We start from the raw sequence: 21,984 nt of genomic DNA on the forward strand, positions 1-21,984 counted from the left end.
CCATCTGGCTATTTCGAATCGCTATTCGTTCTTTCTGCTCTTGTTCAGTGTTGTCAAACTAGAGTCTTAAGAAATCCCTCTGGATTCCGAGGATGTAGCAAAAGCGAGTTTTAAAACATTATGGCTGAGGGGTGATGGCGAGGTGGGGGACCATTACCCAAGAGAGTCCCGGGTCTTTTCACGCTGCTTTGATCCGCTTTCAGTTAAGTAAAGTCACGCACGTCCTTCCCACGTCCTGTAATAGAACCTGGTAAAACCTACGTCTTCTAAAAGGGGGAAAAGTGGAAACTGCCTAATTGAATTGGAACTATTATACTAGTGGCACCTTTAAGGACCGGAGACTTGGTTGTAAGCTCAGCCTCCTTTACAGCCCACCTCTGAACTCTGATTGACAGAGTGCTGGGTGAGGAGGAGGAGAAGGAGGACGAGGAGGAGGCGATGTGAGGAAAGTAGGGAGGAGGAGGGGCTCGTCTTTTCTCAGATGGCCAATCAGGGCAGGGGGGCGGGGACCCAGTCTCCCTCCTCCCCTCCTTTTCTCTCCCTCTGCCTCCCAGCTTCCCCGCCTCCCCCCCCTCCGCTTTCCCTCCACCCCCTCCCCACTCCTCCTTCTCCTCCTCCTCCTCCTCCTCCTTCTCCTCCTCCTCCTCCTCTCCGGCTGTGGTTTTCTGTGTCAGTTTCAGGAGTCCTGAGCCTGAGCTAAACAAAAGCAGGAGGCAGAAGGGGCTGCTGGAGTTTGCAGAGACACGGAGAGGAAGGGAGGCTCTCTGCTTTGCCTGCTGCCGCTGCTGGGGGAGATCTGGCTTTTGCAACAGCCCACCCCCTTTGAGATCACTCTGGCTGGGGGTGGGGGTGGGGGGCGGCGGGGGGTGGGGGGGGAAAGTTTGCATTGCAATCCCCCTGCCTTCCTCTCTTTTCTCCAGATCAATGCATATTTGCAAAAGGATTAAGCCACAGATTTAAGCTCTGAGAGCCCATTTCTGCTTTGCAAAGGAGCCGGGACTAAAAACAACCCAAAATCCAGCTCTGATTTCTTTTCACCAAGTGGGAAGGTGGTTTATTTTTCTTGCTTTTTGGAGTCAACACCCTTCCTCATCAGCCCTCATCCCCACCCTCACCCTGCAACCCTTTCACGCCCCCCCTTCCTCTCCTCACTCCCCATCCTCCCACCATCCTCTAAAAGAGGCAAAGGGATTTTTTTTTGGTATCCCCCCCCCCCTTTTTATTCTGAGAAGGATTTGGAGACAGCTTGAACGATAAAAAGCCTTGGTAGTTCCAAGGAGCCGAGCAGAGGAGAAGAGGAAACAGGGGCTGCTGTTGCCTTTGGAGATGGATGATCAGCCCAGGTTGATGCATTCCCATGCTGGGGTGGGGATGGCAGGACACCCCGGCCTGTCCCAACACTTGCAGGATGGGGCTGGAGGGACCGAGGGAGAGGGAGGGAGAAAGCAGGACATTGGAGACATTTTACAGCAAATTATGACCATCACAGACCAGAGTTTGGACGAGGCGCAGGCCAGGTGAGATTGAGGCTTTTCTTTTTCATTTCTTGGATGGTTTTATTTGTTTGTTTATTTTTCTTTCCTTCGGGGAGGGGGTTTAGGGAACAATGGGATTTGAATCACTACAGCGCATTCTTTTTCGGGTTATTTCTTTTCCCGTTTTGTGGAGCAACTACATGGCGGAGGAGTAAGATTTGCAAGAGTGTTGTTATTGAAAGTGTAATCGTCCATGCCGTGATGTGTCTGTATACATATTATATGTGTGTGTATGTATATGAACATATAAACCGAGGCACACAGATAATGTTGCCAGCTGATCACACCACGGCCCTCAGCACTTTTTACTGCCTTTAAAAAAAGTCACAAACAGAAGGCAGAATTGTCAAGTTTGGAACAGCATTCCCTATCTTCCTGTGGGGTACCCCCCACATTACAGGACAACATGTCCCAAGAACACTTTTATTTGCTAAATTATAAGTTATCTAATTCAGATCTTTTTTTAAAATTTTCTTCAATGACTCAAGGGAGAAAAAAAAAATCTAATTTCCATGTTCTCTTTTCCTTCCCTTCCCCCCACGACCTCCCTTCTGTGTGTGGAACAGGGTATTTCTTTGTCAGTAGTTGTCAGCTATCCAGAGAATATTTTGCATATACTTAATGCTCTCTCTTAAGGGGGAAAAATGGGCCGTGGAAAGGAGAAAAATGGAATTTTGCTTGCAGATCTGTTGATCAGTTTTCTAAGACTCAGGGAAAAATCACTTGGGTTTTGAATTCTAATTTGAGTCAGTTTCCCTGCGCTGACATTAACCATCTATTTATGTTAATAATAATCATAATAACAACAACAATAATAATACACAGAAATCAAGATTGCTCTTTCCTTCCTGGAGCACCTGAAGATAGGATGTTAGAAATCATAACTGAGACCGTGGTTGGATTATCTGTGTGTTGACTCCCCACACTTTGGGGATGTTCCTTGAGGAAATATAATGAGCAAAAGTGCAGTTTTTCAACTTAAATCAGCGCCAAGGAACTGGAATCTCTTCCTCTGGCATCTTAGGAAACTGGATTTCAAAATAAAAACAGAATGCCCAACAACCTGGACCAAAAGCTTTCCTGTCCCAAACTCCTGGGATAAAATAACACCCACCCCCAAAACAAAACAAAATAAAGATGTCTAATTTCCACTTAGTCTATGGGATTGTCCAGACTTGAAAAGCAGTCAGTCACGGAAGTATCCTTCTTCTTCTTCTTCTATTTTTTTCTTTTACTTTGGAAACCTTTTGAAGAATATTTGTTAAAAGGAAAAAGAAAAAAGAAAGAAATCACTTGGTTATTTTGAAGCTTTATTACATGATGTTTTGAGAAAATGAGAATTTTCCAATGATAGTTGGATAAGAAACAGCAAAAAATCATAGATTGAATGAATTATTGTATTATTTTAGTTGCAAGCACATGCAACACGTAACTCAGAAGTAGGGGGACGTAGAGGCTGTTGAAAAGTTGAGAAGGTTTAAAGACCCTTCACCAAATATAAAAGGAATGATGGGGGGGGTAGTTCTATAGAATTCATTGGTGCCTTTTATAATTTTATGATCTGAAGAAAAGATGGTAGGTGTGGTAAGAGTTCCCACTAGCATTTATATTCTGAGCTAGGACAAATTGCTTTATTACATTGTTTCAGAAAAACACATACCAATAAACTACTTTATTAAGTTTGAGATAGGGAAGAAAGGAAATGAGTGGATCCTAGACATCTTTCTGATATTCTCATCATGTATGTATGTATGCATGTGTGGATATATGTATGTAGGTAACTAGGGAGAAACTCAGCTTGGAGTTCACCACTTTCAATGAACTAAATGGGGCAAGAAAGCTTAGATCTGATATTGGGATGGAAAAAAAAAATCCGTCTCCCCATTTCTCTCCCCTACACATACACGCACACACACATACAATCAAATAGGCAGGGTGTGTAATTGCCAACCCTGTAAAACTGTGCAAATATTTTTTGTTTTTATTCAGATATGTGTACAATTAAAAACATTTTGAAGAAACAAATGAAAAGGTGTTGATACCTGCAGAAAGACACACTCACTTCTTCCCTTCCCTTCATCCCTTACCAAGAAGAGGTTGTTGAAATTGCTACCTTACTACTTCCTCCTTGGTTGCTAAGCATAAGGAGTGTCTTTAGTAAATAGTATAAATTGTGTCCAGTTTTCCTTTTTTCTCATTCATTCTTTGACCAAGGGCATTTATTATTTATGAAACATGTACAATAGATAGTATAGGTTTTAGGTACAAAGACATGCTCATTTGGATACTTTTACTGTCTGACAGTGGGACTTCTGCACAGTGAATATACAACGTGCTTCTGGGTTCGTTTCTCTAGGAGGAAAGAGTTGATTTAATTGCATATTTATTTTTTTTTAACTTTCAAAGGGATTTAAAAAAAAATTGCATGTATTTTGAGCGCCGGAGGCTTATATTTATCTTTATGTGTTAATTTTGGTTGGTAAACAAAAGTCCTTTAATTCATGGGCTGAGTATGCTATATTTTGTTTCCACTAAAAAATCCTTCTGCTATGAGTGATTACATAGAAAAATAGAGGAAAGATATTGTTTTAATTTTCAAGTTCATGCTGAGCATAAAAACAACCAAGCAAAGAACCAGTCCACAAGGCAGAATTGGTTCTTCCCCCCCCCCCAATGTGTGCAAGGTCCTAATTGTAAATAATTGAATTTCAACACCTGCAAATAAGCTGTGTGTGCACAAGAGGTATAATGTGAACATAGAGAAATGAATTTATTCCCCATATGTGTATGTTTGCCTCTGGCAATGCATTTCCATAGTCTTTAACTTGGGGACTGAAATTTTATAAATTGACAGTTCTGCTCAGAAGACCTTTCAAGCATCTTATGTTTATGAGGATGTGGGGGGAGGGGGTGTCTGCAGAATGAATTTGAACACACGGATGAATTCAATTTGGAAAGAAAAAGAAAGACCTTAAAGCTGTGGATGTTGAATAAGAAGTAGAGCTTGGGCAGGGTTATTAACCCATACATTTGGCTTTGCCTGTGTTAATTGCCCTCCATAGAAGTATTGGTTTAGGAAGGCCACTTTATTGCAACTGCTTTTTAAAAACTATTCATAAACAGGCATAATTTAGGTTCATTCTGTTCTGTAGTTAAGCCCCCTCCTTTCCCTCTCTTAATTAACATGATTTCTTTTTCCGTGGTGGGACTCTGTACATTAAGTCATAAAAACAATTGGAGCATGCCACAGAGTTATGCTTAGGATATAATTTTGGCTAAACGTTTGGAATTTTTCTTTCCCCCCTGTGCATTATCAGCAATTTGATCTTGAAAGTTCACCTAAAGCTGCCTTGCTATAACGCTGTTTCTTTCTTACAGGAAACACGCTTTAAACTGCCACAGAATGAAGCCTGCCTTGTTTAATGTGTTGTGCGAAATCAAAGAAAAAACAGGTAGGATGGATTTCTAGCCTTTTGAGCGTTTTCTTTCTTTCTTTGGCCAAATGGCATTGCTAACCTCTTGCCCTCTGATAGAGGCAATCTTATTTTCTCTTTTAAAACAGGTTGTTTTTTTTTTTAAAAAATAAATCAGTTATACAGTACCCTTTATTTAAGTACTAGATTTCCCCAATAAAGGATGTGAACTGGGCATTGTTACTTTCCAAATTAAATCTATTTTTCAACATATGGGAATATCCTGGACTGCCTGTAGAAAAAAAAATGCAACAAATTTGCATAGAGAGTGAGCATGTAGCTTTCAGTGTGAAAACCTCCCCCTCTCTACACCCCCTCTGCCTTCCCGTTTCTCTGGCTTTCTTGAAATTGGGAGTAAAACATGAGTCCTGAGAGGGGAAATGTATTAAAATGGCGAATCTTTTGGAGAAAGGCATTCTGAAAGTGAAAGTCCATTTCCTGGGGAGAACATGTTTTGATTGATAGTAAAATGTATCTTATTAAGAATGAGGGTGCTTTTAAAGTTTTCCTTTCGCTCCTTTCACCTAATTAAAAGGCCCAAATCAGCTGCTTCCTGGGAAAGCCAACCCAGGGTGTCTTGTCAAATCTCTCTGCAGAAACCTCAATATCGGATTAGGTGATTGGTTAGTTTAGGGTAATATTATTTTATGGCAGGGAGATCCTTGGGTTTAGGAGGGCATAATGACACAAGAGTACTTATTCTGTTGTTTTCCTACTTTCTAGACCTCAAACCTTGGACTAACAGCACTTATAGCGCATCCCAGGAGGGCATTTAAATTTTAAAAGCAACAATTAAAAAATAGCAGGCATCAATCAGAGGTGTTCTTAAACAACAGATGCTGGGGCAGGGCATTTAGCAAAATACTATTGTTTGTTTATTTCAGTCCTTTGATTTTCAGAGGTGGCCAAATTCATACCTAGTAGGACCCAGGAATTAAGGAGGCAGCTTGAAAACTGGGTTTGGGGGTGGGGAAGTACTGAAGGGTCAGGTATGGAAAAGAAGAGGCTCTTCTTCAACCTGACTCTCTTGCTTTAGTGCAGTGCAAAGTACCTGACATTTTATTTATTTATATATTTTTACAACAAGGAGCATAACAGTCAATAATTCATATCTAAACCATATAAGCAAGGGCATGACATGAATGAAAGTGACAATAAATATGATTGCATGCCCGGTTGATATACATTGATAGTTACACATAAAAGGGGGAGGGGGAATGAATAGAGGGAGGGCACACAGTGTAGCTTTCTTTTGAGCACTGTATCCCCATGCCCTTTCTTAAATAAATAAATAAATAAATGCTTCAAAGTGTGAGAAACTGATTAGAAATGTGATTACTTGACTCTTGAAGTATATATAAAATGACTACAGCCCTTTGTTGAATGTTATTTGTGCCGCTCGTAACCTAGACAAAGCACCTAAGCAGTGACATTCAACCCGACTAAGTCTTTAAGGTTGCATTGCCAAAGTCTAACCTTATTGGGAAACTGTTAATTACATTACTCTAGAAACTATGTAATAAGTTATATAGACTGTGTATACACATTTCAAAGCAGTTTTTTTTTTTGGTGGGTGGGTGGGTGGGTGGTGGTGGCCAACATGCTCCATACTCAGAATATATTTCCTAATCCTGAAGAGAAAAAAAAATACCTGTTTATATGTTGCTGGCTTTTTCTCATCCTCTTTTTTTATTCTTCATTATATTTCCTTCTTTCCTTCCATATCTGTCCTGATGATATTTCCTTAAAATATCTGAGCCATTGACATTCCCTTCCCTCAAAAGAAAATCAAAACTAGACACTACTCCCAGTTGAATTTTCTCTGAAGACGCAAAACCAAAAACCAGCCGTATAAAGTTACATGTGATGAGGCTTTCTGAAAAGAGTATAGTTTTTAAAGATACTTAATTCCATTTCTAGTACTAGGGTGCTAGTCAGAACCCTTAGACTTTACATTGCAATGAAGGTATATAATTCTAGTCTTCTAATTAAAGCCTATTTGAGACATTATATCAAAGTTAGATAGTGTGGCTAAAGACCCACAACAGGTATGGGTTAAATTGCTGTCTCTTTAATATTGGCTGTAAGGTCATGATAGGATATCACTGTATTCATGAGAATAAAAATCCCCAAGATATCATTCAGGACTGGAGTCAATTAAAACAAAACAAAACTGATGCCTTGTAAGCATATTTATGGTTTTAGGGTGGAAAAAAGGACTTCTGCTTGAAACAAGGTTTATCTTTTATTCAGGTTAAATAAAAAATAAAACTCTTTCTGAAAGAATGTGAGTTGTAAAAGGTAGGAAGTGTTGGTCACGGTGAGTTAGCATTACTGAAGAGGAAGTAAATGTAAAGAGAGATTCCAAGATAAGGGAATGCTCTGGGCAAAGCTAAACATTTAGACTTTTTTTTCTGACTTGTGTTCTGATGGGCCAGGATGGTGAGGATAGAAGTATCATAGCCGTGGGAAATGAGTAGACCCCATTGCTATGGGAATGTTCCATAGTAAGGTAGCAGTTATCTATGATGTCTTGAAAAGAACCTCTCCAATTCCAGAACATGATTAGTACGTGACTCAAGAGCTGCTGTTAGACTCCCTGATGTGATGGCATATCTTTCATGGGGTTAATGTGTCGGAGAAACATAAAATGTCTGTAAAGTTGCCCAAGCGTTCTTTTCGACACAGAGATGTCGAAGCGATCCTGTTAGCGCACTCATTCCTTCGTTGTCTGGTGGTGGTGCTGGTGGGTGGGGGTCCCTTATTGCCTTTACTTTTACCCTCATTTCCCTTCAGGGAATATTTTTGGTGCTTCCATCTTGTGGTCTGTAGGGTGACTGGGTATTGGGGTGGTTTTCTTTGTCAATCAAAAGTTTTGATATCTGGCTTTGCGTGGGCCAAATTCTTGAACTTGGATTATTGTTAGGGGATGTAGGACTCTGAGAAGAGCGCAGTAGTCATCATACTGATTTATTCCTTTGTGCTATTTTTAGTTCTTTTTGTTGGAGGTTTGGGAGGTGAAGAGCGAAACTCACTCACATTGACTTATATGCCTTTTAGAACTTTAAAAAACAACAACCAGGCAGCTCTGTTGAAATTACAACTGATTGATCGGTATTTAAGACTGAAATCACTGTGGGTATATATATATTTTTAAAAATTATGTGAGGCCCTTTGCTTCAGGGTACGGGTGGATTGTTATGATGCCCCTTTTTCCCTCTTTAATGAAGATTAAAACACACACTAACAAAAACACTTAGATGACAAGCAGTTAAAAAACAAAACAAAACTCTGTGTCAGCCTATATTGCAGTTGCATGCGTTTTCTACTACTTTCTTATTGTGGAGAACCATAAGAGAGACGGAATATAATACATGGGATCATTTAAAATGACTTTTCCTTTGGTCTTAAGAACTATTCCCTGTCATCTGACACATTAGCAGTAGAATCAGGGGTAGGAGGGAGAAGTGGGGGGGGGGGAAGGAGGAGAAAGCGTCAAACAAATTCCATTTCTTAAAAAGACCTTGAATAATTTTTCTTCTCTTGAATCCCCTGTTATTTGTCTTCTTTGTCAAAATCGTGGAGGTTTTAAAAGTAGGAAAAACACTCAATTTTTTTGGGTGCAGTTTACTAAGCAGAATATTTATAGCTGGCAATGAATAGCTGCAATTGTTGTGAATAGTTTTTAATTTTAGAACATAATAGCTATATCTGGCACATTGTAGCCCTTTTCCCTCTGTGCATTATCTGCATCGAAGTTAAATCAAATCATTGGAGGAGGTAAATTTTTTTTCCTTTAACACCCCTTTGTTCTCTTTCTTTCTTTTTCTCTCTGTGTTCAATTAACACCCCCATCAGAGAACTGTAGTGTTTTTTTTTTAAATGCCTAGTACCGTATTTCACTTCTGACACCATCCCTTATTATTCTCGCCTGCCTTTTCTTTTTAATATAGCAATTACATTATGGGGTTTCTCTTTTTTTTTTTTAAACTCTCTCTCTCTCTTTAAAGCATTGGAGAATATTGTGTGTGTGTGTGTGTGTGTGTGTGTGTGTGTGTGTGCACGCGCGTATGTATAGGTGCAATGGGGGTATTGTGGAGAGAAGCTGTATATTGCAAAGGAAATGTATCTGATGGCTTTGGGCCTTGGGCAGGGGACAGAGAAATAACTCCAAATGATCTAAAGTGCTCTCTGATCAGATTCCTTCTGGGAGTCAAGGTGGCGGGAGTTACTTTTCTGAGACACTTGTCTTTAGCAGGCAAATGCTAGCTTAGCTTTTTTTTTTTCCTCTTCTGATGAGAAAACTTAAGGAGGCACTGTCAAATCCTGTGGATTTAAAATATACATAGATAGATAAATAGGTAGATAGATAGAGAGATAGATAGATAGATATTCATATATATATTATTAGAGAAGAAAGAATGGAAGTTATAAGAACAAAGTTTTACTCTAAAATTTTATGCAAAAAATGAGTTTTTAATGGAGAGGTAGAATGATCAGGGAGTATATTATTTATTAGAAATATCCATTCCAGCAATAGAGCTATGGCATTGGGACACACTGGGGAACATGGAATAAGATGAGTTTATCATACGTGATTTCTCAGTAAACCTTTTGGGCAGGGTGTCTATATAATGCATTTTGAGAGATGGGTTTAGCAAGGCAAAGGGAGAGAAAAGGGCACGGAAAGGCTTATGACCCTCGTTATCAGTAACTCTGAAGGTTCACCATGTCAGAAACAACCTGCATAGAGTTAATTCCATAAATATAGGACGTATGTGTGTTGGGGGAATTAGGGTAAGAACAGGGAAGCAGAGATTGAAGCCAAAATGACAGAAGTGGAATTGGATGCGTAAGGGGTGTGTGTGTGTGTGTGTGTTTGAGGATTACTATCTGAGAGGGTCTGTCTGGCTTGGCTGTTGTAGTCCTTTCCCTCTGGATCACTGAGATGGATAGATAGACACAAGACTACCCTGGATGAGTGCTGGTATCTCCTTGTTCTAACTGAGGAGGAAGGAATATGGGCTAGAGCTCTGGATGGGCTGAGGGTGGCATTGCCTGCTTGTATAATTACAGCTCTCTGCTGGTACTCAAGCCCTTTCTACTGCTGTTTGCTGCTGTGGCATGCATGGCCACAGCTGTCTCTCTCTCTCTGTAGTCTCTGTCCTCATTGAAGAGGGTGAACTTTATTTTTGTTTCAAAAGAAATTTCCAAACAAACAAAACTCAGAATGCATTCAAATTAAGGAGAGTTTATTTTTTCCCCTATTAAAAATATAGTACTGGTTTCTTTAAGAGACCCGTGTTCTTAAAATCATCGTTAGAAAATTTTGTTTTTACCTTTAGCTTCTGTCCTTTTTCTTAAGATGATCTCTGCTTTGTGGAGAACTTGCTCAGGAAGCCTTTAACCTACAGCTTTGGTATTTTGATGTTTATTTTCATATATTTTTTACCATCAGTTTGAGGGTCCGAAGGCCAGAATTCCCACTTGGGCTTAGCCAGTTCCATGCCATGTGTGATTCTGGGACCCTGGGCAAGACATCTCACATGTTTGAGCTCCTCAGTTCAGCACAGGTCCTGTGAGGATAATTGCCTCTGACATTCCCCCCCTCAGCCTACCAAGAGGGGTGTGGTGACACTTAATGAATGCAGCAATTGACAAATAAAAACTGGTAGAGAATTAATGAGATGTTTGTAAAGAGCTTTGAATTCTCTGGTCTATATAAACAAAATATGCCATAATAGTTGTATGAGAGTAATATTAGGACACATGGCCTGTTCTGTTTCACATACTTATGTGAAAGTGAACTCTTTTGGATAGGTGGGTACCTTTTAATTAGCAGGGATGTGCTAATTTAATAAAATTGTTTCATTAGTAAATATTAAAGTATAGTGTTTTAATATCTATTCCATAGAAGATCCCTGTAGATCTATATTTGCCCTCTCTTCATCTGAACATTTTCCTTGAAAGGTACTGGCCAATTGCAATCATGAAAATAGACTCTTGTCTATTGGTGAGAAGGATGTAATTGGGTCCTGAGGCCCATCTTCTGGATGACAACAGTAGCTTGTTGAAAGTCAACCAATATAGCTAGCTACCTCTTAATTATCCATGGTAATGAGAGATAGGAATGGACATTGATAATTGAGTAACTGCTTTTTAATCCATGATTTGAACCATATCTTTTGCTGAATCTTTTATCAGAAATGCCAAAAAAGCAATATATTGGATTGAGGATTTACTTCCTTTTATTTCTCCTATCCATTCTCTCTTGGAAGTGCTAATGAGCAGCATATAGACCTGTCCCAGAGGGTAGAAAGTATTTGAGAGAGAAACCAGGAAAGGGGAACAAGGAAGGATTGTACATTCCCCAAATGGAACAAAAATCCTTGAAAATCTAGAGCTGAATGTATTACCAATGGCATTTTTTTCTTTAGCTCCAGAGACCTACTCAGGAATTGTGCATGAAGCAAGGTTGAAAGCATTATGTCTTTGAGAGCAAGAACCCATGGCTGTGGAAAGCAGGAACCATACATAGAGTGAACTGACATAGGACCCTTCATTTAGGAAAATTGTTATCTCAAGTCTAAAAGAGCAAAGAAACAACAACAACACTGGACACAGGGGGTGGAGGTAGAATTGTAAAGTAGAAAAAAATGTTGATCTTTGGGACCCTCAGCCAACCTTTTCTTTGAACTCTCAATCTTTCAGGGACATCCTTTCTCTCTTTTCCCCCCTCAGGCATCCAGTGCACTCATGCTGGGTCTCTTTTCTCTCTTTTTGCCTTTCCCCAACAAAACTTGTTTTCAAAATCTGGTAAACTTATGTACACTGAAGTATAAATGAATGATAAGTTTTAATATGCTACCTCTTGCATGGTAGATTTACATCTTAATAGGAAACAAAAGTCATAACAAAGAAATAAGTCTTTAATTAGCAGAATTTCTACTGAAAGAGAACAGGGATTTTCTTTTTTTGGAGGGTGAAGGGACATGTGCACATTGGAAGGCCTTCTGGACATGTCTGATATTCTACTTTGTGGGTTGCTGTTTAATGTGGCAGCCGTGAAACATGTAGATGGAGGTTCATCAGCTCTGTCTCCCCAACTTCCTACCCTACCTGGGTGTTGCTAGGTCATACCCTTTTCTCTAAAAGGTGGTCGGCATGAAGAAGGAAGAAATTTCAAAAACAACAACAAAAAATGATCCTCAACAGCAGCTTTGCTGGGAAAGTCCTTAGAACTCAAAGAAAAGAACACCAGCCTGGTTGCAAAATGGGCCAATCCTCAATTTGGCATCAATTAGGCCCCCAATTTACTCTTGCACTCTGGCTGGCTCTTTAAACTAGGACAAAGCAGCCCTGCTGTGGGAGCCTCCCTTCTCACCAGCCTTCCCTTTCCTAATACAAAAAATTGGTTTAAGACTTAGGTGGTGGTCAAAATTTTTGGAGAAGTAATAGAAACATCTGATATTATGTCTTGGTCATTATTGCTATGTTCTGCACAAAACACATTTTGAGGTGGGCATTGTGTATGTCTTGCCTTTCTTTATCCATTTTGTGATTTTTCTGCTTTCTTCTCTTGACTCTTTCTTCTCATGTATTGTTTTCTTGTCCTAAATGAAACCTGGGGGAGTCCCTAAAAAAGGATGAGTTATGCGGGTGCTGCCATCTTGCTTGTTATGATAAAAGCACATGGAAGCAAAGTCCTTGGCTTAGGTAAGAGGGGATCCAGGTTGGAGAACTTCTGAAACATACTTCTTGATTATTAATTGCTTCTATCTTTTTTTAAAATAACCCTCCAGTTTTGTTTTGTTTGTTTTTTCTAGATTATCACATGAAAATGGCTGTAATTGTATTGGAGCTATGGGATGCATTATTCAGCATGGGACTTCCAAGATTAATCTTAGGTGTGCCCCTGGCATTCCATTTCATTTAGTTGATCCTATGTCTCAAAGAAAAATCATATTTTCTCATCTGTGTTCATGTCTATCTAGTTCTAGGCTAGAGATCACTTTTAAAGACTGAGGTGTAGTAGCAGTTTTGAGAAGCATTGGGCCTTAGTAGATAGATACGTTGATAGATGGATGGATAGATAGATGGATAGATAGATAGATAGATAGATAGATAGATAGATAGATAGATAGATAGATAGATAGATAGATAGATAGATAGACAGAGAGATAGGTAGATAGGTAGATAGGTAGATAGGTAGATAGGTAGATGGATAGATAATGGAGAGAGAGAGAATGTTAGGAAGGAAGAAAGAAAAAGAAAGGAAGGAAGGAAGAAAGAAAGAATTGTTGGTGAAGAAATAGGACCTACCAATGGGAGTTAGAAGATTCAGACTTGGTCTTTGTAGTGCAAACTTGGTGAGGGACCTTTGTTAAGTTATTCTGCCATCTTCCATCTCATTCAATTCTAAAATGGAAATAATACTTGTCCCTCCCCCATGCCTAATGTGAAGCTTGTGCAGAATTTAATGTAAGAATTACATCAGAGGGGTCCTAGCTCTGTGTGTGTGTGTGTGTGCGCGCGCATGTGCGCGTGCATGTGTGTATCCCCTCAAGCAACTTCTGAACCTCCATTGCCTTAGCTCTTGAAATCTCTTCTGGCTTAGACATTTTATTGACTTGGCTTCCTTAAAAAATGGTAGATAAAGGGGCAGCTAGGTGGCACAGTGGATAAAGCACTGGTCCTGAATTCAGGAGGACCTGAGTTCAAATCCGACCTCAGACACTTGAAACTTACTAGCTGTGTGATGCTGGGCAAGTCGCTTAACCCCCATTGCCCTGCAAAAAACATGGTAGATAGTAGATGAGATTAGAAGGATAGAGTTTATCTTATTCTTTGAGGTGGGGTAGAAAGATGTATGTTTACTTGGTGGCTCTATGCTGTTTAGGGCAGAGGAGTATAAATGTGATGGTTCATCTTTTCTCTGGAGCTCAGGGTTTCTCTACATTGTTTTATTAGCCATTTTGAGTCTTGGAGTGTTTGTTATTCTAACAGAATGCACTCTGTAATTGTCATTGTTACTTGACTTGAAACTCTATGCCTCTGTCTTTTATTGATAACAAGGAAAGCTTCCCAAAAACTATAACAATGAGCCAAAGGAAATGCCTGCTCACAAATATGACTTCTAGAGGTGTTTGTGTGTGTGTGATTATATATTGGTTGACCTCTGAGAATTTTTCATTGGAAGGCAAGAGTCATGTACCCATTTTAATAATCATTTAAAAACAAAGGTCAAGACATCAGTACTGCACCCTCCTTTGGTTATAGGGCTTCCTTACCTCCAAAGTATATAACCCTTAGCTCTTTCGCTAAGTGCAGTATCAGGTTGGTGGTAGATGGCAGGGTGCAGTGGGCAGTGCAGGGGCATAAATTACAGAGGCTGGTGGTGATGTCAAGACATTGTGTGATGAATAAATGTAAGCATTTTAGTCACAAGGCCAATTACGGAGGGAGAGAAAAGGAAGAAGTAAGAGGGGAAGGTACTGGTTGTGAGTTAGGGTGGAAAAGCAATAGGGGAGCAGCCTGGAAAGAGTTAAGGGGTTCCTTTGCTAAGTGGAAACTTAGGTAAGTTAAAAAAAAAAAAAGAAGGTAAGTGGATGAACAGGGCAGCAAGTCATATGACCTTGGACTAATAAGTGAGGCCCCCTTTTTAAACAGGATAATAACGCAGGGAGCTGGGCCTTGGTAGACAGGCGTCTTAGTCCTGCCGCAGTGCACTCTGCACAATTAGCCTTTCAGAAGTGGAGGCTGGGGGAGGGAGGGCAGAAACCCCCATATCAAATCTGTTTACTTAACCACAGGACTGATTTACATGTCATACATGACATAAAAGTAATGCACAGCCCATCTCTTGTGCCCCTCCCCCCATATCTCCCCAATGTGGTCTCTTTTCCTCACATAGAGCCCCCCTCCCCCCTTCTGTCCCTTCCCACTTAAGTAAGAGAAATTGCTCCATAAATTAGAGTGGAGTGAGAGAATCTCAAGGACCACCAGTGTGTGGGCAGAGGACACACGGACATGGGTTATACAGGCAGGCAGTCTGACTCCCCAGCTTCCCATCTTCCAGCCGGGCTTCTTTGTCAGCGGGATTTCTCAGACGCGGGATAAGAGTTTTCTTTCTGTGTTTTTTTTTCTAATTTCCCTATTCATTGATGGTGCCTCTGTCTCTTTTCTGAGGGCTCCCGCTGAGCCCCGGGGCACAGTGCCATAGACTAGTGCCTCTGTTTCTGGCCCCCTGGGTATTTCTTCCCTCTCCCCTTCCCCATCCTTTATTAAGCCTCCTCCTGCACAGCTGACCCCTCTTGTGCCTCTCCTTGGATCTTCCTTCTGCTCAGAGGGTGGTAAAGGGAGAAGATTCCCCAGAGAGCAAACCCACAGGAGCCATAATTCCTTTATTAAAAACCTCCTAATATGGACTTGGGTTGGGACTAGCATGGCCTCCCTAGCAGAGGGAGCTGTGTGGCCTGCATGGGAGCTGCTGCTGCTGCTGCTGCTGCTGCCTGCCCTCCTCCGGGGACTGACGCAGGCTCAGATCCACTCTGCACTGACTTTTCCCGTCTGCAAGGGCCCATGCAGTGCAGACATGAGTGGTGGCTGTTTTGTGTACAGGAGCGAAATCCACAAGGCAGACTGTGAGTGTCTGTTGCAGGTTCTTTCTCCCTAGACTCTGCGGTTCTGTATTAAATGAATCAAATACTTTATAATCCAAAGTCCCTGGAGAAACCTAACCCTCTTCCCCTGGCTCCATTCCTACAGAGGATGGCAGCGGCGGGCAGGAGCAACCTTCATGGCATCTTTGCTCTGGAGAGATTTTTTAACCCAAAGAACCTTGGCTTACTTTAAACAACGCTGACATTTGTTTTTGTTAAGCTTGGTCTGATTTCTTTAACATTTGAAGCAGGTTTGAGTTCTGCAAACATATCCTGTTCTGCCACGGGCTGCTTTCTCTGTCTTAGAGAAATAACTAGAGGGGCCTCTAATCTGCCTTATTTTTTACAGGAGTTTGGGGAAAAATGGATAACCACTTTAAAAACAAAAAGAATTTTCCCCTGCATAGTTGTTTTCTCCTCATAACCCCCTTGGTGGAACCTAGTCAGGAAGGGGCCATCATCATACTTATACCTAAGCCATACTGCTTTGTTTTTTGGGTTTGGGGTTTTTTTACTTGCAAATCTACACTGGAAATGGTGGTATTTCTTCTTGCTGTTGTTACTATCATTATTATTAGTTTCTTCTTCATTATCATCATCATCAAATTCCTGCTACTGCTATTGTTACTGTTACTGCTGCTACTACTACTACTATATATCATTGTGTTTCATTGTTACTTTATAGGACTGGTTCATGGGCTACAACATTTTACTTTTTGCAAACTTTCCATCAGCTGGATATTAAGGCCATTGAATGTCATAGTGAATATAGCACTAGACCTGGAGTCAGGAAGAACTGAATTCAAATTTCACCTGAGATACTTACTAGCTATGTGAACCAGGAAAAGTCACTTTACCTTTATCTGCCTCAGTTTCTTTCTTCCTTCCTTCCTTCCTTCCTTCCTTCCTTCCTTCCTTCCTTCCTTCCTTCCTTCCTTCCTTCCTTCCTTCCTTTCTTTCTTTCTTTCTTTCTTTCTTTCTTTCTTTCTTTCTTTCTTTCTTTCTTTCTTTTTTTGTGGGACAATTGGGGTTACGTGACTTGCCCAGGGTCACACAACTAGTAAGTGTTAAGTGTCTGAGGCCAGATTTGAACTCAGGTCCTCCTGAATCCAGGGCCGGTGCTCTATCCACTGTGCCACCTAGCTGCCCCTGCTTCAATTTCTTTATCTGTAGAAATGGAGATAATGGTAACATCTACCTCATAAGGTTGTTATGAAGATAAAATATTTATAAATGCTAGTTATCAGCATTATTATTATGAGGATGAGATCGAGAGTCAAGAAAACTGACTACTGTCATCACCATATACGTTCTTACATCTGTACTGAGGGTTTCCCCTCTCTAGATTTATACCAGTCTTTGATCCTAAGGCCAAAAAAAGGGAGATCATTATTAATTCTGGATAAGTTTTTTACCTCTGGTGACTATGGGAGTACACTATCTGGTTATTCCATAGATGGAAAGAGTGCTGAATTTTTAGTTAGGGGACTGAGTTCAAATGCCGGATCTGATGCTCACTGCTTTTTTGGTCTTGGGCAATACATGTCATTTCTTAGGACCTCAGTTTCTTCTTCTGTAAAATGTAGGGGATTAGAATAGATGAGCTCCAACATTCCTCCTGCTTCTAAATATATGATCTTATGGCTCTAAGAGTAGGCATATTATTGCTGTTATAGTTATTATTCCTAAGATAGAATAGGAGTAATAATAAAGGCCACAACAAATAGTAACTAATGATAGAGAAAATTATCTTCTGGTTTTCTCACTTTGGTAAATCATCCCTTCTTGCTTACTTATCAAGTTTTTTACTCTAAGTATTAAGAAATGATACTTTTTAATTAGAGATGAGAACAGTATCTAGGCTCTTTGAAGACAGGAACTATTTTCATTTTATTTTGTACTTCTAGTACAGTGCTTTGCACATAATAGGAACTTAATAAATTCTTCATGAGTTGAATTGGTTAGTTTGACTGAATTGGCCACAGTTTGGTTTGAAGATCCAATTTGCTTGCCCTTGCTAAAGGAGAAAAATCCACTCAAATAGCTTTCATTTGGTCCATTCAATAACATCTGCCTCCCCAGGGTATAGACATTTTTTACCTTTCCTTTATTTCCCTTCTTTGCACCTTGTCCCTTTGTAAATGGTGGTTTGAACTAATATTATTATTATCATGAATGATTGCTAGAATATTTCTAGATACCATATGCTCTAGCCTCTGGCAAGCAACTCTTACAGCCCATGAAGTAAATGGCAAAATAATAATAACCCCCCCCCCAATCCCAAACTTGCCAATTCTTGTTGGGTTTATATGTTAAGCCTTTGGCAGCAGGACACTCAGCTTGATGGGAATTGCTAAGTGCTTCTGTTCCCTTTTTGTTCAAATACACACACACACACACACACACACACACATATATTTTTTAATGTACTATGTACCTCCTGTAGTAAGTTACCTTAATGAGTTGATTTATAGACCAAAATCAGTTATCACCCATGATCTTTAAGGAACTAGGGAAAATAAGAGAAGTGTCAGGATGCTGGAGACAGACCAGTGTTGTCCTGGGGAAGATGGAAACTTTAAATCAGTGAGTTTGATGGATACTCCTGGTAATATTCTCCAATGGATTACTAAATAGGTGTTTTGTGAGCACTTTGAAAGAGAAACTATGATTACTGGAAATTTCTACTATTACAGCTTAACTAAGAGGAAACCTTACCAATCTAACAATAGTTTGTTGTTGTTTTGTTTTGTTTTTGACAATGTTACTGAATAAGATTGTTTGAATATCATTGATTATTTAGCAAGGTTTTGACAAAGCATTTGAAACCATTTCTCATGGTCTAGTAGCTGGATTGTAGGTGATTTAGTGGATTCAAAACTAATTCAATAACTATATTTGTACTAAAATATTTTTGTTTAATGGATTGCTATTAGTTTACAACTAGGTGCTATTAGTTTACAATTAGGTTCTTAAAGTGGGTTCTTTAAATTAGTTTTAAAATATTGTGATAGTCACATTTCGGTATAATTGTTTTCTTTTGAAATTGTATTTTATGCATTTAAAACGTTATTCTGAGAAGGAAAGGGTCCATGGGCTGTGTCAGGTCATCAGAGGGGTCCCTAACACAACAAAGGTAAACAACCTTTAGTTAACAGGGTGATGTGTCACAGGGCTTTGTTCTTGATCCTGTTCTATTTAACAGGTTATAAAAGATCTGGGTGAAGACATACATGGCATGCACCAAATTTAAGGATGAAATAGAGCTGGGAGGTGGAGGTAATTCATTGAATGAAAGAAGCACAATACAAAATAATGACAGACCAACTATAGCAAGACTAAATGTAATAGAAAAAAATAGAAAACTATAAACTTAAGTTGAAAAAGATAAGAATAAGTGCTAAAAAGGGTAAACTTGGCTTAAGGGGGGGGGGATGTAGGAGTTTGAATTGACTGCAAATTCAGTGTGACTCAGCAGTGTGATACAGCAGCTGAGAAAGCAAATGTAACTTTAGGCAGCATTAACAGAAGTGTAGTGTCCAGAAAAAGGAGGTTCTAATGCCAGTGCACTCTGCAGTTCTCTTGCTATGCCTAACATATACTTGTATTTTATTTCTGTGTGCTTCATTTTGTTTGTTTTTTGTTTGTTTGTTTGTTGTTCCTTGGAGGGATGGCTGGCAAGCTGGAGGGCAACCAGGATGGTGAGAGAACTCAGTCATGTGATACAAGGAACAAGTAGGTGAAGGAGCTTGGAATATTTACTGAACATCAGGCATTATGAACTTGGTATAATGAGTAAAAGTTACAGGGTGGCAGATTAAGGAAAACCTTCCTAACAATTTCTTGTTCAGTCGTTTTAGGTCCTGTTCAACTCTTCATGTTTTCTTGGCAAAGATCCCGGAGTGATTTGCCATTTCCTTCTATAGCTCATTTTACAGATGAAGAAACTGAGGCAAACAGGGTTAAGTAACTTGCCCAGGATCACACAGCTAGTAAGTTTCTGAGACAAGATTTGAACTCAGGAAGATGAGTCTTCCTAACTCCAGGTCCAGAACTCTGTGCATTGCACCATCTACCTGTCCCTTATAATACTTAGAGATATAAAAAATGGAGTGAACTGTCTCATAACATACTGAATTTCTCTTTGGCTAGAAATGTTCAAAGGCTTGAGGACTACTTGTTGGTAATTTTGTAGAAAGTCTTTGTGTATAAGGTAGAGGGTAGACAAGACGGCTTCTAAGATGTCTTCCAACTCTATTATTTTAGGTTTGTAAGAGACACAGATATATGAAGGGGAAGAATATATATATACATACCTACATATATATATATATATATGTAGGTATGTATATATATGTGTGTGTGTGTATACACACACACACACACACAGAGTTATCACCCATGATCTTTAAGGAACTACAGAAAATAAGAGAAGTGTCAGGATACTGGAGACAGACCAGTGTTGTCCTGGGTAAGATGGAAACTTTAAATCAGTGAGTTTGATGGATATAATATTCTCCAATGGATATATATATATATATATGTATATATGTATATATACATACACACATATACATATATATGTATGTATACACATGCACACATATATTCATATATACATATGTATGCACACATATGTATATCCATCTATACACATAATATATATGTGTGTGTATATATGTGTAGAGAGAGAGAAAAAGAAAGAGCACACTAAATATGTGCCAGGCACTCTGCTAAGCACTTTTAAAAAATATATTTCATTTGATGCTTAGAACAACCCTGGAGGTAGGTGCTATTATTAACCCCACTTTATAGTTGAGGAAACTGAATCATATATAGGTCAAGTGACTTGCCCATGGTCACACAGCTTTTAAGTGTTCGAGGCCAGAACTGAGGAGATTTTGAGACAAAGTCTCAGACTTATAATCAAGTAGAAGAGTTAAGCCACATACCTAAAAATTATAATACAATTTCACATGTGATTATGTAAATGTGATGTTCATGTGGTTTAGATGAGGAAGGGAGAATATGCATTAGGGAAGGTTTCTAGGGGAAGTCATTTAAGTTAGGCCATGAAGAATGAGTAGGAGCTAGGAGAGGTCATTTTTGTCAGAGAACAGCAAGGAAGTTGGGAGAAGCGTGGTGCATGGTGCGTTGAGGAGTAGTAAATAGTATAATTTGGCTCTAGTCCTGGGTTTATGTGGAGAACTTGAAAGTAGGAGAATCGACATATTTCCATGGAAAGGGTGCTGGATTCGGGGTGGAGCAAAAGGCCTGTACTTAAGCCCAGACCATACCATTTACTTCCTGTCTAATCTCTCTCCTCTTGGTTCTACCTTTGGGAATAAGGGATCTAATTCATTTGATTCTAAAGTCCCTTACAGCTTTATATCTTGGACCCTGTGAAAGTTAAGGCTGGTGCCCAACTGTGGGAGAAGGTAGGTCTGGAATTCTGGGGCAGTAAAGGGGCATTGAAGGTTGTTAAACAAGAGAATAGTGATTTCCCATTATAAAGCATATGAGATGCCGGAATAGCCTGACATGATTCTGTAAACCAATTTGGAACTTCTATGAAAAAGCATTACTTAACACTAGTCTTACTAATTTCATTTTAGAGAGAGTCACAGAGTAGAGAAATGGGAACTGGAGGAGGTGGGGAGAAGAAGCTACATGAGTGTAGACTATTTCCTGCGGCATACTTTGCCTCTTAAGTGACATTGTTATTCAGCTCTTGGAGGGAGAGCTTGGCTTTAAAGGTCACCCTCGTTCTGAGCTAACATTTCATTTTCACACTGGGTGATTACATGCAGAAACAGGTTTCTGTTGGTGCAGGGGCTTCTCCAACTTCTTGTCTAGTCAGCCTGGAAAAGGTTCATGTCCTGTTTCTGTTCATTTCCTTCCTATTCCATTCCTTCCCTTGCCCCTGCTCTGGGGCACTCCTCCCCACCCCTATCCCCCTTTTGTCCAGTTTGCTATTTACCAAACCAGGGACCTGGGACCACTTGGCATTTCCCAGGATAGCTGGAATTTACCACCTGCTGAATAGGCATTCTGTGACATTTGCTCACCTGGGCAGCTTAAGCTATGTTGTCTGGGCTGGAGGAACAGTAAAGGGAAGAGTGAAATTTACCTCTATGCTCCAGGGTTCTTGCTGGTAAGGAAGCAAACAGCCAGAGCTTCTACAAGGCAGAATTAATTTTCCTCATGGCTTGAATATGTGTGTGCACATATGTATATTAAATGTCGTAAATGAATGTGGACAAGTTTTGCATTCTATGTCATTCTCCAGTCATTATTGTAACTAATTAAGTTTTC

The 21,984-nt window shown here is 39.8% G+C and overlaps 1 protein-coding gene across 4 annotated transcripts in view; it reads left to right on the forward strand.

Annotated features, from left to right (window-relative positions):
- Nucleotides 1-879: 879 nt before the first annotated feature.
- Nucleotides 880-21,984, forward strand: part of PBX1 (PBX homeobox 1) — a 334,057-nt gene continuing 312,952 nt past the window's right edge. For 3 of the 4 annotated variants that reach the window (XM_044001860.1, XM_044001863.1, XM_044001861.1), the window contains exons 1-2: nt 880-1,517; nt 4,914-4,987. In XM_044001860.1, the coding sequence (XP_043857795.1) occupies nt 1,327-1,517; nt 4,914-4,987 (265 nt within the window). In that variant the 5' untranslated portion in view covers nt 880-1,326. The remainder of the gene's footprint in view (nt 1,518-4,913; nt 4,988-21,984) is intronic. The other variant, XM_044001862.1, reaches the window with a different exon arrangement.

The sequence above is a fragment of the Dromiciops gliroides genome, chromosome 4 (genome assembly GCF_019393635.1).
Source record: "Dromiciops gliroides isolate mDroGli1 chromosome 4, mDroGli1.pri, whole genome shotgun sequence".
Classification (NCBI taxonomy): domain Eukaryota; kingdom Metazoa; phylum Chordata; class Mammalia; order Microbiotheria; family Microbiotheriidae; genus Dromiciops; species Dromiciops gliroides.